Source organism: Dermochelys coriacea, chromosome 3, assembly GCF_009764565.3.
Source record: "Dermochelys coriacea isolate rDerCor1 chromosome 3, rDerCor1.pri.v4, whole genome shotgun sequence".
In the NCBI taxonomy this organism is placed as follows: domain Eukaryota; kingdom Metazoa; phylum Chordata; order Testudines; family Dermochelyidae; genus Dermochelys; species Dermochelys coriacea.
In genome coordinates this window covers 134,814,579-134,832,606 of record NC_050070.1, presented here as the reverse complement: position 1 = coordinate 134,832,606, position 18,028 = coordinate 134,814,579, and the positions used below count along the sequence as shown (strand labels likewise).

Below are 18,028 nucleotides of genomic sequence, written 5' to 3'. Positions count from 1 at the left end.
CCTGAGCCTGGACCAGTCCACACAAGAGATCCATTTCCTGTACACTACAGTGCTAATAAGCAATGGTCACATAAACACCACCCTATATCGGAAACCTACTGACCGCTATTCCTACCTACACGCCTCTAGCTTTCATCCAGATCATACCACACAATCCATTGTCTATAGCCAAGCTCTACGATATAACCGCATTTGCTCCAACCCCTCAGACAGAGACAAACACCTACAAGATCTCTATCATGCATTCCTACAACTACAATATCCACCTGCTGAAGTGAAGAAACAGATTGACAGAGCCAGAAGAGTACCCAGATGTCACCTACTATAGGACAGGCCCAACAAAGAAAATAACAGAACGCCACTAGCCATCACCTTCAGCCCCCAACTAAAACCTCTCCAACGCATCATCAAGGATCTACAACCTATCCTGAAGGACGACCCATCACTCTCGCAGATCTTGGGAGACAGGCCAGTCCTTGCTTACAGACAGCCCCCCAATCTGAAGCAAATACTCACCAGCAACCACACACCACACAACAGAACCACCAACCCAGGAACCTATCCTTGCAACAAAGCCCGTTGCCAACTGTGTCCACATATCTATTCAGGGGACACCATCATAGGGTCTAATCACATCAGCCACACTATCAGAGGTTCGTTCTCCTGCACATCTACCAATGTGATATATGCCATCATGTGCCAGCAATGCCCCTCTGCCATGTACATTGGCCAAACTGGACAGTCTCTACGTAAAAGAATGAATGGACACAAATCAGACGTCAAGAATTATAACATTCAAAAACCAGTTGGAGAACACTTCAATCTCTCTGGTCACTCGATCACAGACCTAAGAGTGGCTATCCTTCAACAAAAAAGCTTCAAAAACAGACTCCAACGAGAGACTGCTGAATTGGAATTAATTTGCAAACTGGATACAATTAACTTAGGCTTGAATAGAGACTGGGAATGGATGAGTCATTACACAAAGTAAAACTATTTCCCCATGTCATTTCTCCCCCCCACCCAACCCCCCACTGTTCCTCAGATATTCTTGTTAACTGCTGGAAATAGCCTACCTTGCTTGTCACCATGAAAGGTTTTCCTCCTTTCCCCCCCTGCTGCTGGTGATGGCTTATCTTAAGTGATCACTCTCCTTACAGTGTGTATGATAAACCCATTGTTTCATGTTCTCTGTGTGTGTATATCAATCTCCCCTCTTTTTTTTCCACCAAATGCATCCGATGAAGTGAGCTGTAGCTCACGAAAGCTTATGCTCTAATAAATTTGTTAGTCTCTAAAGTGCCACAAGTACTCCTTTTCTTTTTGTATGGAGTGAGAACCAAACTCTTTTTACAACAATGTAGCTTTCAAGTAATACCATTAACATCATTTGAGTTACTTCCAATTTAACACAGAACAGAATCTAGAACTAAGGGTCAAATCTTTGCCCTAGTGAAATCAGTGGGAATTTTACTGTTGACTTCAGTGTGGCAAGCATTTGTGTGTTGCTCATTTAGGGACTGGGTGCCTAACATTTCTAATGGATGGCTTTATAAGTACAACAAAGCCTTCATTATCAAAATATGAGTATTGTTAAAGATAATCATATGGAGTAGTGAGCTTTCAGTGCATAAGAATGACCCTACTGGGTCAGACCAAAGGTCCATCTAACCCAGTATCCTATCTTCCGACAGTGGCCAGTGCCAGGTGCCCCAGTGGGAATGAACAGAACAGGTAATCATCAAATGATCCATCCCCTGTCGTTCATTCCCAGCTTCTGGCAAACAGAAGCTACGGACACCATTCCTGCCCCTCCTGGCTAATAGCCATTGATGGACCTATCCTCCATGAATTTATCGAGTTCTTTTTTAAACCCTGTTTTGGTCTTGGCCTTCACAACATCCTCTGTCAAGGAGTTCCACAGGTTGAGTGTGTGTTGTGTGAAGAAATACTTCCTTTTATTTGTTTTAAACCTGCTGCCTATTAATTTCATTTGGTGATCCCTAGTTCTTCTGTCATGAGTAGTAGTTCACAACGCTTCCTTATCTACTTTCTTTACCCCAGTCATGATTTTATAGACCTCAATCATTTCTCCCCTTAGCTGTCTTTTTTCCAAGCTGAAATGCCCCAATCCTATTAATCTCTCTTCATATGGAAGCCATTCCATACCCATAATAATTTTTCTTGCCTTTTTTTGAACCTTTTCCAATTCCAATATATCTTTTTTGAGATGGGACGACCACATCTGTACACAGTATTCAAGATGTGGGCGTACCATGGATTTATATAGAGGCAACATGTGAAAAGTGGTGTCCAGACTGCTCCCAAATAGCCAGGTAACAGCAGTGACTAAATCATTTTCCTCACCTCCAGGTGGCCTGGGGACCTCTCTCATTTGGGTATCCCACCTAGCCACAGTAATCCATGCCTTTGGCATATGGGGGCAAGAACTGTACCTAGGATTAACTTGAAAGTGTAGTGAGTATATAGAATCTCTGTGTGATTCTATGTGCATCAGCCTGCTGCTTATGTGTGACATAGATAAGAGCACATTACACGGGTGCACTGGCTCTCTAGCCCTATCAGATACTACAGCAATGGCTTGGATATTAATGTCTAGCTAGCTAGATGTTAAGGTCCCAGTTCTAATCTTTATGCCTTCAGTGGGTTATAGCTTAGCTATCCCAGAACTTGAGTCTCTCTCTGCAACAACTGTGCTCAGCAGACAAGCTGCCACTGAGTCTCCAGTGAGAAATTCTTGGGGAATGGGACAGAAGGGTTGCAGCAGAATGAATTTTGACTGAGGAACTCCCCTACACTAGAGATCAGAAAAAGCCACAGTCCTGGTACATTTAGGGCTCACTCTAAGACTAATCACTTTGCTCAAGACTTCTCCTAATAAAAATAGTTACAGAATAGCCTGACAATGTTGTTCCTAGAGACAAACAAACAATTCCCATTTACAAGTGCAAGACAAACAAGGGAAAGATAAAGAATATGGCCCGTCTGCACAGTAGTAATGCTTTTCTAATTGTAAATGGGACATATGCCTGTACAAGCTGAAGTCAGGGGGAGGTTTGCAGTAGGTGCAAGACTGAAGCCATGGGACCTTATTCTCTTCTCTATAAAAAATAAAGCGTTTAATTCTTCCGACTCCTCTTCTTAGGACTTCTACACTCCTAGCAGATCATTCATTTTATGTTTGCAGACCCTTCCTCTCTATTTCAATTTGTATCTGCCAGCCTGACTTCTGAGTAGCTTCAATAACATATTTCCAATTTATACATGAGGCCTTGATGCAAAGGAATCTTTTCCTTTTCTAATCCAGAGCCCATCTTAACCATGTTAGCCTCATTCATTAATTTACCTTTGGTTTCACATGACTATTTGACACTTGTAGGAACTAGAACATTTCTATAGACACAAATAATAATTGGATGTGACCATTTTTGCATTAACCCTAATTAACAGATCAGTTATTTTGAAATTCTAAAATAAATGTCATTACTGTGTTTTATTTGTTATCATTCTAAAGTGTGTTTATTTTTGTTTCAAATACTAAATGTTATTCTATAGAAATAATCAGTAGAGGACTAGACTGTACATTCATTATTCATGTTGGCAAGCATATTCAAAATGAATGGCCCCATTGAAGTTGTTCGCCAGGATTAGGGTGGCACAATCTAGCCTTATGCAAGCATTTTTTTTCATATATGTCATCTATGTACAGTACATAAGTTCTTAAAGAAAACATTAAGCACTATTAAGTACAGGCAGCCAGAAGCCACAAACTTTTTTTATTTAACTTTACGTTTAAAATATTGTATATTCACATATACCACAGTAGACTGTTCAGCTTGTTTCTTCTATATTTAATTCTGTGTTTTAGTACCAAGTGTCTGTACTTCGCAATTTGTGCACACACGGCATATCACTTAGTTTCTATGCATGTCATGTTCTTCAGAGCTTAGTAATACATTCAACTTGACAGAAATTGTGTGTTTTCAAGTACTGAAGACAATCAATCAACTTCAAAAATGTCACTGAAAAACAGTAGAAATGTTCCTTGTACACTACTTTTAAATCTTAAAGTCAACATTTTTAGTGCTTCAATTTTGAGTTATTCCTTTTATAAAGAGAAAATCTAGCGGGGAAAAAAAAATCTACCTAAAATATCATTCCTAAATCAGATAAACTACTGGGCTACAATATATGTACAGTATATAAATATATTTATTTATGTATATATGTACACATATACTAGTTAAACATTCATTATAAATAGAGTTGTTTTAACTTAGGCTGTACAAAAATAGCCACTTTGTTGGGAACATGCAAATACAGTATGCTTCAACCTAACAAAAAATCTTTAGCTCTGTTTTCTTAAATATAAGTTTTAATCATATAGATTAATGGATTTAAACCATAAAGTAAAGTTTCCCCAAAAAGGTATAAAATCTGCTCAACACTAGCTAAAACTAAACTCACATATAGTATCTTTTAGGTAATTAATTTCAAGTATTCTTCTCATGTCAGCTAAGTCCAGACACTTTAATTTTGCTGCTTTATTACAGTAAGATATTCATCTTTGAACACTAACAGCCAAGTTATGGCCCATCTGGCATGCACACACTGCAAGGGAGAGGGCTTTCCCTAGTACTGCTCTTATGTGGGAGGCAGTCTTAATATGGCTACTTGTGCTACAGGATCCAGATCCTATGTCTATTAAAGTCAGTTGTAAAACTCTCATGGCGCAGATTTTAAGGCCCAAAGAGACCATTATGATCATTTAGTCTGACTACCTGCATAACAGGTTGTTGAATTTCACTCAACGATTCCTGCATCTAGCCCGGCAGCTTGTGGTTGAACTGGAGCATATCTATCACTGCTGACTTTAATTGGGCAGGATCCCACTGCAGAAGCATGGTGGAGAGGCTGGCCACCTCAGCTTTTACTGCATACTGCCCATAGGGCTGGTAACTGGACAGGGATGTGCATAAAGCACTACTTCCCAGCTGCTACATATCCTCCCACTCTCCCCGTGTAACTCCATTTTAGCAACATTCATTTGAGTCTGAAATGTTGAATACTGATTAAAGAAGCACAGTCTCCTTTCTTCTCTAAAAATTCCCCCCCCCCCCCCACAAAAAATAAAGAGGCATTCTATTTCTTACTGTAATGATGTAAGTGCACTATAATATTGGTATGGATGCCCTTGTATTAATTGTTTATACAGCCATCATAGTAAGTTGCAGGTTGAACAGTCACAAAAGGCTCATTTGCTTTTTCATCCTCCTTCATGGAAGCTGCTTGGTCCGAAATCGAAGAGAAGGAAAGCTGGTCATGTTCCACTATATGCACTTGGTCCTCTTCCTTGTCCTTCTTCACATAAAACAGTTTTCTAAACTTTTTGAGCTCACGAAGTTCACAGAAAGTTTCTAGAACCACCAACATTGCAATGAGGCCCAGCAGCAGGTAGCCTGCCCAAGAAACAAAGAGAGAAACAAGGTTTGTGAGGTAATATCTTTTACTGAGCCCACTTCTATTGGTAAAACGCAACACGCTTTTGAGCTTGCTCAGAGAAAAACACAATACCTGAAGCATTATCAGGGAAAGCTGATGTCATAAAGCTCTAACGTGAAGTTTTTCCCACCTATGATTCCTGAACTATTATTTTTTCCCTCCCTTCTGTCCTAGGCATAGAATTTTGGGGAACAGAAGAAAACTAATTTGCACCAGATAAGCATGTAGCCCTTTGTATTTTTTTTAAGACAATCACAGAAAATGCTATAATGTGAAATAATTTGCTAATTGTTTTAGTTCATTGTGTTCTATATCGGAAAGTAGGCAATGACATGCAATGTTATAACTTCAATAATAATAATGTATCCCATATATAATTTCATGAAGTGTGCATTCTTCAAAGTTTGTTTTCATTATTACTATTGCACATTGTTAATAGAAGTAGAAGTTTTATGAAGTTCAATACAGTTATTTGGCTATTACATCTGTTCAATAATACAGAACTGTTAAACAATATAACATGAAAGTATCTTTTCCTTACGTATATACTTATAATTTAAAAATGTATGAAGAAAACCTGTACCATAAAACAAGTGCAAAAGCCTAAAAATGTATGCAAAATAGTCAAAGAAAAAGTCTATTTCACGTAAATGTGTACAATCACTGCTGTCACTTTGAAAAACAAACGTTTCTATTCCCCCCCAAGAACTACATAGCAAACCCATGAAGAAGTATACATATTACATAAATTATACTAATTAGGCAAAATCCTGCTGGTGTTACTTACATAAACACTACCATTGACTTTTGTTACATGTTGAACACATTTGAGATTTTGTTTTTGTAAGGGAAAACCATCATGTTCTGTGGTGGACCATAGACTTGCATTGGAGCTCTTCCGAAAAATCAGGCCTCCTAGGGCTAACAATCCGTAATGTTCTTTATTTTCCTCTCCAAACACAGACACACCCAATTTCCTGAACAGGACTCCAAGGAATGTAGTATTATAAAATATAAAATTAAATGCTGATTTTTTCCCTCCAAAATGAAATTTCTTCAAAATCAACATGTTCCATGTTTCAATTTTGATGAATCAGCATTTTCTGCTGGAAAATTTTTGACTAGGACTCATGGGAGCTTTTGGGAGGTCTGCACAGCTTTTTACAGGATGTTATAAATGGAGCTGGTCAAAAAACTAGATGTAATTTTCATGAACATTGTCCCTTTTTTGGTTTTCATTTGAAATTTCAAAGAAAGTGTCTGGTTTTTTTAAATTGAAGTTTGGAAAATTTCAACCAGTTCTAGTTCTAACTAATTATCTTGCTCCTTATCACTTATTTGACTGCCACAGCATTAATGCCAATTTGCACTTGGGGTTTTTGTATTGGGGATGCAGGTTGGTGTATCAATCACTGTCTGGCAAGACATTATTTCAGTTTATATTAAAACACACTCAAAAATTAAAAAAAAAGAAACACACACACAGAAGAGGAAGAAAACCCTCCAGCCCAGATAGCTAAAAACTTTAATACCTTGTCAAACAAATCTTCATTTAAAAAACTCCCTATTCAGATTAGTGCTTTTAAAGGGGGCTGGGAGAGTGAGGAAGAACCCATAAATCACGGTTAACAACTCATAAGGGGGCACAAAGCCTAGATGAATAGGTAAGGTAACCAAAGAATATGGAGGGGGAGAAAGAGGCACCTAATACGTAGAAATCCCATTGGCTAAATGACTATTATTTAATGGTTAGTTTGGTACTTACACGTAATCCCTATCTTATACAGCTCTCTGAATTTTTGATTGTAACCTTCTCCTGGAACATAGTCTCCAAGACCAATGGTGCTCAGGGAAATGAAACAAAAGTAAAAAGATTCCAAAAAGTTCCAGTCATCTTCCACAACAGAAAATACTGCTGCCGGGATAAAGAAAAAGCATGAGGCGGTAACAAACCCAAGAATCACTGCGTGGATGATGGCAACAATCTGCTTGGAGAAGCCCCAGTGAATGTGGAAATATAGTACAGGCCGTCTGGTGACATAGACTATGATACGCTGCACCACAGCTGTCAGGAAAAGCAGCGTAAAGGGGATTCCGATGACAGAGTATATAATACAGAAGGCCTTTCCTCCATCCGACAAAGGCACAGTGTGACCGTAACCTGGGGGAGGGAAAAAACAAAAACAGAGGAAGGGTGTATATGAAATGTGGAAAATAAATTGGAACAGGCACATACCACCAGTGGGAAACTCAGTTGCTGCATCTGTGACTGTGTAGTATTATGTTACACAAAGAACCTTTCACAAAACTTTGAACTCTGCTATACTTTAAAATTATCCTGGATAGTAGTACATTTAAACTCTTGGTACAACCAGACTATTGGGGGTTAACAGCTACATATAAAGTACAAAGCATAAGGAAAACATTTTTCAAAACTATGCATGTCATTATAACAATGTATATTTTGGAGAAAGGGTGTGTTGTCTAGTATTCAGAGCATGAGATCAGAGATCAAGACATCTGGGTTCTATTTCTGATTCTCCTACCGACTTACTGTTTGACCCTCGGCAAGTGACCTGGACACAGATCCTGAAAAGATATTTAGGCACTTTGCCATTGATTTTAATAAAAGTGGCTAAATACCTTTGAGGATCTGGGCTTTAACCTTTCTTTGCTTCAATTTACTGATCTGTCAAAAGGGGATAATACTTACCTTACAAGGGTATTGTTGGGCTTAACTGATTGTAAAATACTTTTAGATCTTTAGAAGGAAGGTGTTAAAAAAATGCAAAGTATTATTGTAATTAGTACTTCACATTGCATTTTTCCATAGGTTGTTTCAATGATAATCCCCTAAGAATATTTAAAAACAAAATAAACCTCCACAGCAAAAATAATAGCTTGAAGGCTAGACCTTCACCAGGTCATTGGTGTATTGTAAGTGTCAACAGTAATCTGTCTAATTTAGAATGTAGGAATTTATACAGTGCTGTACGGGCTGCTGATGCCAATGTATGCAATTATGCTAGTCCCAGGCCAGAAAGTGCACCATGCCAGACTGTTTGGTTTTAAAAGTAAACCACAAGTACAATAAATCCACTAAACCATAAATGTTTTCTTCTATTTGTCAGCTGATAAAATTAATATTTTTATAATTATTGTAGTGGGGTAGGGGAAGTCTCCTGCAATCTCACGGAGGTTAATCACACCAATAGAAAGACATGTAGTAATATAACTCCAAGCAAGTTGTAGCCAGTTGGTTCATTTTATCATTCATTTATTGTGTGACGTTAGGATTAACTAATATATCACATCGTATACAATCACTGTATGCTAAATAGTAGTATTATAGAAGTAGAAGATGAATCAGTATTTAGACATGATAAGTGTGCATTAGGTATCTAAGTAGGGCAGAAAAGCCAGGCCTACAAGCTGAGGCCTGTATGAGTTTAGCCATACTAGGCTATAAGATTAAGAAATGCTTGACATAAGTGAGTGACCAAAGAATGACCCTTTGCCACAAAATTACGAGAAAAGATATACCAGTGTGTGGTATTACAAAAAATTAACTAAGATTAATTTTTGATGACAAGATACCTGGTAGTCACATTTTTCTAATACGTGTTCTAACTGCAGGGTGCACTATGTGCGTAAATGCTAATGAGAACAAAAGGATCTACACACAAGCTATGAAAAATGGGGTATCCCAATATTCTTGGGGGACACAATACAAATATGGGAAAAGAGGGTTGACACTTTCATGCACATGTGCAGGGTATAGTCAGAATCACATTATAAAAGAGGGGGCTCCCAGATTGGGTAAAGTGAGTTCCCTATGGAAAAACTCCAGCAGGAACCATCCCTCTACTGATGATCAATTGGCAAGGCATCCATCAGACCTCAAGAATATCATTAAGGATGTGATTATGACTATATTTGTAACACGTGCATGGTTTTTTGTAGGATTTCTATATGTATGGGTAATCATAACCTTAACTGTAACTTTAATAAAACTTGTAAAACAGACTAGACCTTGTACTTCTAACTGTATGTGTGGTCACTGTTTTTGGTCTTTGTATGTTCCTAGATCCTCTAAATCTGAAACAAGTAGCAGAGGTGACTTTCACTCTGTAGAGAATGAAACTGTAGCCACCAGAGCCTAACGCAGGGTGGTGTAATACCACATTACAAAAATTCACTTTAAATAAAATAAAAGGCTACAAAAGTTCAGACAAGTCCTAGCCATTTACAGCTAAAAATCTGCTAGTTCATGAAGAGTCACTTGAATCCCATACTTCCAATCTTATTCATCTTACAAGTCAGACATAAAAAAAAAACCCTCTTGAAAGTTTTCCGGTGGTCTAAAAATTGGTACTAAATGTCTTAGAGGAAGCAATATTTTAATCCAAGATACATATAAACACTTAGATAACGGACAACAAATTATAAAATTTGCATCTCCTCACCATTACAACATGCACAAAGAAACCCTACATGGTGTAATTTCTCTGCATTATATAACTTAATGAACCAAATAGTAGTCTTCAGTCCTACATGAATTTTAATGACATGATGAATAATTGATCCAAGTTCAGTCACTTGAACTCCAGAAAAAAAATCATGCTGCAGGGCACTTTTTTTGTTTATGTTTATAGTACTACTGAAATCCATTACAAGCCTCAAAGATTTTTAAAAAGAAAAGGAGTACTTGTGGCACCTTAGAGACTAACAAATTTATTTGAGCATAAGCTTTCGTGAGCTACAGCTCTGTTCTAAGCGTTGTTCTAAGTCAGCCATAAAAATGTTGGCAAATGGGGCCATGCGGGTACCCATAGCAGTGCCGCTGATTTGAAGGTATACATTGTCCCCAAATGTGTGTGCCACACGCTCTCAAAGAAACTACAGAACTACCTGATCAACATCTTCTACAGCAAACAGGGAAAGATTAAGAATGAGTTCTCAAAACTGGATCCTCTCATAAAAAAACAACCTTCCACACAAACTTCCTCGTGGCTGGACTTTACAAAAACTAGACAAGCCATTTACAACACACACTTTGCTTCTCTACAAAAGAAAAAGGACACTAAACTATCTAAACTACTACATGCCACAACATGGTTCCCTTAACCCACCCAGCAATATTGTTAATCTATCCAACTATACTCTTAGCCCAGCAGAAGAATCTGTCCTATATCGGGGCCTCTTCTTCTGCCCCTCCACCCCCACGAACTTGATACAGTTCTGTGGTGACCTAGAATCCTATTTTCGACGCCTCCGACTCAAGGAATATTTCCAACACACCTCTGAACAAGATACTAACCTACAGACAGCTTCCTACCAACACTACAAAAAGAAGGACTCTGGGTGGACACCTCCTGAAGGTCAAAACAACAGACTGGACTTCTACATAGAGTGCTTCCGCCGATGTGCACGGGCTGAAATTGTGGAAAAGCAGCATCACTTGCCCCATAACCTCAGCTGTGCAGAACACAATGCCATCCACAGCCTCAGAAACAACTCTGACATAATCAAAAAGGCTGACAAAGGAGGTGCTGTCATCATCATGAATAGGTCGGAATATGAACAAGAGGCCACTAGGCAGCTCTCCAACATCACTTTCTACAAGCCATTACCCTCTGATCCCACTGAGGGTTACCAAAAGAAACTACAGCATTTGCTCAAGAAACTCCCTGAAAAAGCACAAGAACAAATCTCCACAGACACACCCCTGGAATACCGACCTGGGGTATTCTATCTGCTACCCAAGATCCATAAACCTGGAAATCCTGGACACCCCATCATCTCAGGCACTGGCACCCTGACAGCAGGATTGTCTGGCTATGTAGACTCCCTCCTCAGGCCCTACACTCCCAGCACTCCCAGCTATCTTTGAGACACCACTGACTTCCTGAGGAAACTACAATCCATCGATGATCTTCCTGAAAACACCATCCTGGCCACTATGGATGTAGAAGCCCTCTACACCAACATTCCACACAAAGATGGACTACAAGCCGTCAGGAACAGTATCCCTGATAATGTTATGGCAAACCTGGTGGCTGAACTTTGTGACTTTGTCCTCACCCATAACTATTTCAGATTTGTGGACAATGTTTACCTTCAAATCAGCGGCACTGCTGTGGGTACCTGCATGGTCCCACAGTATGCCAACATTTTTATGGCTGACTTAAAACAACGCTTCCTCAGCTCTCGTCCCCTAATGCCGCTACTCTACTTGCGCTACATTGATGACATCTTCATCATCTGGACCCATGGAAAAGACGCCCTTGAGGAATTCCACCATGATTTCAACAATTTCCATCCCACCATCAACCTGAGCCTAGACCAGTCCACACAAGAGATCCACTTCCTGGACACTATGGTGCTAATAAGCAATGGTCACATAAACACCACCCTATACCAGAAACCTACTGATCGCTATTCCTACCTACATGCCTCCAGCTTTCATCCAGATCATACCACACAATCTATTGTCTACAGCCAAGCTCTACGATATCACCACATTTGCTCCAACCTCTCAGACAGAGACAAACACCTACAAGATCTCTATCAAGCATTCTTACAACTACAATATCCACCTGCTGAAGTGAAGAAACAGATTGACAGAGCCAGAGGAGTACCCAGAAGTCACCTACTCCAGGACAGGCCCAACAAAGAAAATAACAGAATGCCACTAGCCATCACCTTCAGCCCCCAACTAAAATTTCTCCAATGCATCATCAAGGATCTACAACCTATCCTGAAGGATGACCCATTGCTCTCACAGATCTTGGGAGACAGGCCAGTCCTTGCTTACAGACAGCCCCCCAACGTGAAGTAAATACTCACCAGCAACCACACACCACACAACAGAACCACTAATCCAGGAACCTATCCTTGCAACGAAGCCCGTTGCCAACTGTGTCCACATATCTATTCAGGGGACACCATCATAAGGCCTCATCACATCAGCCACACTATCAGAGGTTCGTTCACCTGCACATCTACCAATGTGATATATGCCATCATGTGCCAGCAATGCCCCTCTGCCATGTACATTGGTCAAACTGGACAGTCTCTACGTAAAAGAATGAATGGACACAAAATCAGACATCAAGAATTATAACATTCAAAAGCCAGTCGGAGAACACTTCAATCTCTCTAGTTACTCAATTACAGACCTAAAAGTGGCAGTACTTCAACAAAAAAACTTCAAAAACAGACTCCAACAAGAGACTGCTGAATTAGAATTAATTTGCAAACTGGATACAATTAATTTAGGCTTAAATAGAGACTGGGAGTGGATAGGTCATTACACAAAGTAAAACTATCTCCCTCCTTATCCCCCGATTTTCCTCAGACTTTCTTGCTAGAAATGGCCCACCTTGATTATCACTAAAGGTTCCCCGCCACCCGCACTCCTGCTGGTAATAGCTCACCTTAAGTGATTGCTCTCCTTACAGTGTGTATGGTAACACCCATTGTTTCATGTTCTCTATGTATATAAATCTCCCCACTGTATTTTCCACTGAATGCATCCGATGAAGTGAGCTGTAACTCACGAAAGCTTATGCTCAAATAAATTTGTTAGTCTCTTAAGGTGCCACAAAGTCCTCCTTTTCTTTTTGCGAATACAGACTAACACGGCTGCTACTCTGAGATTTTTAAACACATTAAACTGTTAATACCTCTAACTGGTACACGGAAATGTTCATATTTTACTGAGTTGGCTCTACGGCATTTTCTGCCTAAATCTAACTTCATATTAAAAACAACTGGAAAATTACTACTAACTACTTTGTATACACTGACCATCCAGTTAGTGGTTTCCAAAGTTTTCTTGCCTTTTCCAAATGTTAGGGCCTGATCCAAAGATCACTGAAGTCAGTATATTAGTTAAACTGCATTTAATACCTTTTTGAGCACCCTTACACAGAATTAATTCACTTCTAAAGTGAATTAAGATAAAGTGCATGAAGGCCACTTTAATACTGAGTAACAGTTACATTATTTTTGTCATGCCAATAAATCTTGGTCTTTCATTGTAACAAGTATTAACACAATAGAGGATAGTCTTACATTTCAGAGAAAATCAGGGAACTAAAAAGATAAGCTAAATGTCCTATTCAGTCACTTGCTTTCTGTTGCATCTCATTCCCATCCTTCATCTATTTGTTGCCTCTTCACTCTGTAACCTCTTCAGGGCAAGGATTTTCTAAGATTGGTACACACATCTGGCTCTGTATAACTATATAATAATGTGTCAGTTTCCATTATTCAGCTGAAGCAATCATGTTTACATATATCACAAGAGTAGTCCTAAGACATGCTTTTCCTTATGAGAGAAAAAGGCTCAAATTAAGGGGAATTGTATCCCCATTATTAAAATTATTGAATTACTTTAATCAGTATAGGGAGAGGACTGGGACAGAATTGATTTGATGGGGACTTGAGTTAAAATGGTCCAGGTAACATATTTGGTAACTGAATTATCGATTATAAAGATATGAAACAGTGTAAATGTCACCCACTTCTACCAGAAGATTCACAGGGAGAAAAGAAATCACTGCAAAACACAGAGGGATTGCCAGACTGGATGAGACCAATGGTCCATCTAGCTCAGCACCCTGTCACGGCAGAGATCAATATTAGATGCTTCAGAGGAAGGGGCACCCCCTGCCCATAACGGAAGTTATTCAACAGCCAGCCCATAGGGAATGTTTTTCCTAATAGTCATTTAATGGCTACTTTTATAACCTAAAAGACATAGTATGCACATTTTTATCTTATACAATGGAGGTGAGGGATAGCTCAGTGGTTTCAGCATTGGCCTGCTAAACCCAGGGTTGTGAGTTCAATCCTTGGGGGTGCCGTTTGGGATCTAGGGCAAAAATTGGGGATTGGCCCTGCTTTGAGCAGGGGGTTGGACTAGATGATCTCCTGAGGTCCTGTCTAACCCTGATATTCTATGAACTGTGCATATTCTCATTGTCCATAGAAATGGATATTCTTTTAAGCCCTTGACCTTGGATACCTTGTGGCAATTACACACGTTAATTATGTGTTGGATAAAATATTTCCTTTTATTGGTTTACATTTATTGCCGTTCAATTACATTAAATTGTTCCCTTGTTCTTGTATCATGCAAGTAAACAGGAGTTACTGATTCTACCTTCTCTGTACAGCTCATTTTATATGCCTCTCATGTTCCCTATTATTGATCCCTTCTAGTTATTTTCCTCATCTGTCTCTGTACCTCTTCTATTTTCCTATATTCTAGCACTGAGAAGAGAATCTTAGGTGTGCCACTGGTTTATAAAATAGCATTAGAATATTTTCATTATTTTCTATCCCAATCTTTCTATAGCCATACATTGTGTTTGCTTTTTGGATTTCCATTAAACAGATGTTTTCACCAAGCTGCCCAGTTCCTTTTCCCAAATGGCTAGCATCGGTTTAGAACCCAGCAAGATGTACGAGAGGCTCACATTATTTCTTCCAAATTGCATTACTTTGTCAACACTGAGTTATCTGTTATCATGCTTCCCAATTGCTAGTCTGGACTAAATAGTTTTGTGTATCTGTAGCTTTTGCTACCTCATTGTTCAGTCCCTTCTTTAGTTCATTTAGAAATATTTTAAATACTCTCCTAGCACAGATCTTTGAGGAAACCATGAAGTTGACCAATTAATCCTGGTTTTCAATCCCTGAGATTGTTTCTAATCCAGAACAGTAGTATACTGTTCCCTTTATGGCCTCCTGGAGGGACTTTGACAAAGGCTTACTGAAAGTCCAAATAAAATTATAACTCTGGTTCTCCTTTGTCTATTTTGTTGAAGTGATCAAAGAATTCTAGTACACCAGACCAGAACCATATTCCTGGTATGTTCCTCCAGCAGCAGAGGCAGAGGCCTCCCAGAAGAAAGAGGTGATACAGCTCTGAGCTTGATTATCTCCAGCCTGAATTTCCAGGCAGAAATCCCCGCATGATGCTGTGGAAAGTGCTACTTTTCCCGATCCATCCTTTTCTGGCCCAAGCTCAAGAGCTTGCATCCGTGGTGTGACAGGTTCAGTCAGAGAGATCCCCTTGGGACTGTCACCTGATGTGCTGAAACTACCTCTGAGCCAGTCTTCCCTGGCAGCTTGGGACTCCAGAACCCTGTCTTGTTCAGCCAGACATACAAGCTTGCTGCAACACAGACCCTGGGTCTGAACCATGCCCCCAAAGCCCAGACTTTGACCAAAGACTGCTCAGCAAGTACTCCTATCTTCAGCACCCAGACACCCAGTTCCCAGTGGTATCCAAACCCCAAATATATCTGTTTTACCCTGTATAAGCTTTATACAGAGTAAACTCATATATTGACAGAGAGATATGCACAGCTGTTTGCTCCCCCAGGAATTAATCACTTACTCTGGATTTACTAACAAACAAAAGTGATTTTATTAAGTATAAAAAGTAGGAGTTAAGTGGTTTCAAGTAATAACAGACAGAACAAAGTAAATTACCAAGTAAAATAAAACAAAACACGCAAGTCTAAGCCTACTACATTAAGAAACTGAATACAGGTAAATCTCGCCCTCAGAGATATTCCAATAAGCTTCTTTCATGGACTAGACTTCTTTCTAGTCTGGGCCCAATCCTTTCCCCTGATACAGTTCTTGTTAGTTCCAGCTCAGGCGGTACCTCAGGGATTTCTCATGACTGACAGCCCCCTTTGTTCTGTTCTACCCCCTTTTATAGCTTCGGCACAAGATGGGAATCTTGTCTCTCTGGGTCCCCAATCCTCCATCTAAATAGAAAAGCACCAGGTTTAAGGTGGATTCCAGTACCAGGTGACATGATCACATGTCACTGTAAGAGCCCATTCTCCATTCTTTCAGGGTTGGCCTGCACGTACCCAGGAAGGTTTGGGCGTAAACAGAGACATTCACAACCAATTGTCTTAGTTAATGGGAGCCATCAAGATTCCAGGCTACCATTAATGGCACATGCTTTGCATAGTTACAATAGGACTTCAGAGTAATACTTCATATTTTTAGCCTTAGATACAAGAATGATATATTCATGCAAATAGGATGAACACACTCAGTAGATAAGCTTTGTAATGATACCTTACAAGAGACCTTTTGCATAAAGCGTATTTCAGTTACATTATATTTACACTCATTAGCACATTTCCATAAAACATATGGAGTGCAGCGTCACACATGGATTGATGAGAAGAATGAGGAGGAACGGTGAAGGGTAACGTCTACTTTCTTCATGGACACTCACCTTCCATGCATGAATCACTGAGGGATGCTGTAGGCCAGTTACATGTTCTAAGTCTCTTTCTACACTGTTTTTGTGTAAGCCTTTGTCATGCTCTGGAACCTATGCTACAGTGCAACAAACTGATTATTTATGGCTGGACTCTTTCCTTTATATGAGTAGCTAATATGCTCATGGACTATATAAATCCTAGATACAGCTCTTCAGCATTTTGTTTGATAGCAGGTACACAGTAGTAACTCAAGTGATCAGAATCCTGCCCTCAGGATTTCAAATCCATAGCAATGTTAGGATTAAAAAAGATGAATAGTGAGTTTATGTAAAATACCGAAGCTCGTTGAGGCATAAATTACAAGGCAAGGGTCACATATTATGCAGCATGAATAAAATGAAATTCAAAGGTCACTTTGTGCAGCACAGTTATGTTATGTCAACATGCCATAATGTCAGATCTAATTTAAAATGCACTTTAAGAAATATTCTGCCAACAAAGTTTGTAGCCTCCTTGAAAAAGAGTGGTTCAACTTATACATTTAGAAATGCCACTGGCTGAATCACTACAGGCTGTAGCTTCTTTGAACCCAAGCAGTTTGGTGCATGAGAATTTATTATTTCTGCTGGCTGTCAGCTAAGTCAGAAATCTATTTAAACCTAAACGTCCAATGCATGGAGTTCACATACTAGTTTGCAGCCCCTGAACCCAAGAAGTTTGCATGAGGGCGCTTTTGTACTGTACCACCACTGCCATATGGCACACCTTTCACACCGTTGACTAGATATCTGGTGGCCCTTTTCAAATTATATGAAGTCTGCCAGACCTGCTGCTAGGGAGAAGAGAAGATTGTTGCTATGATCCAATACATACATACTCCTTTGACCACTGACCACGCTTGCAGAATTTTGAGGGTAAAGAGATTGCTGAAGAATTTAAAACGGAGAACAGAAGTAAGCATAGAACACGAATCTAGTTACAGTCTTAATAGTCAAGACACTGTAGTACTGTCTCCATAATAAAGGACTCTCTTGTTTCTGTTGACTATTTTAAAGTACATTTTTAAGTTGCTAGGGCACTACCTAGTACCACAAACTGCAGTTTAACAGTTCTTGTAACGCCTCAAACAGTAAAGGACAGCACTTCGTAATTCCAAAATGAGACTAGTAGGGTAGCCTTTATAAAGTACCATATGATTTGCAGATAATACAACTATATCACAAAGCACCAGCAAGCTT

General features: G+C 39.4%; 1 protein-coding gene across 1 annotated transcript in view; it reads right to left on the bottom strand.

Moving 5' to 3' along the window:
- Nucleotides 1-3,767: 3,767 nt before the first annotated feature.
- KCNK1 (potassium two pore domain channel subfamily K member 1) overlaps nucleotides 3,768-18,028 on the bottom strand; it is a 44,273-nt gene continuing 30,012 nt past the window's right edge. The window contains exons 2-3 of the mRNA XM_038395732.2: nucleotides 7,289-7,684; nucleotides 3,768-5,480 (exon numbers count right to left, since the gene is read on the bottom strand). Coding sequence (XP_038251660.1) covers nucleotides 5,221-5,480; nucleotides 7,289-7,684 — 656 coding nt within the window. The 3' untranslated portion in view covers nucleotides 3,768-5,220. The remainder of the gene's footprint in view (nucleotides 5,481-7,288; nucleotides 7,685-18,028) is intronic.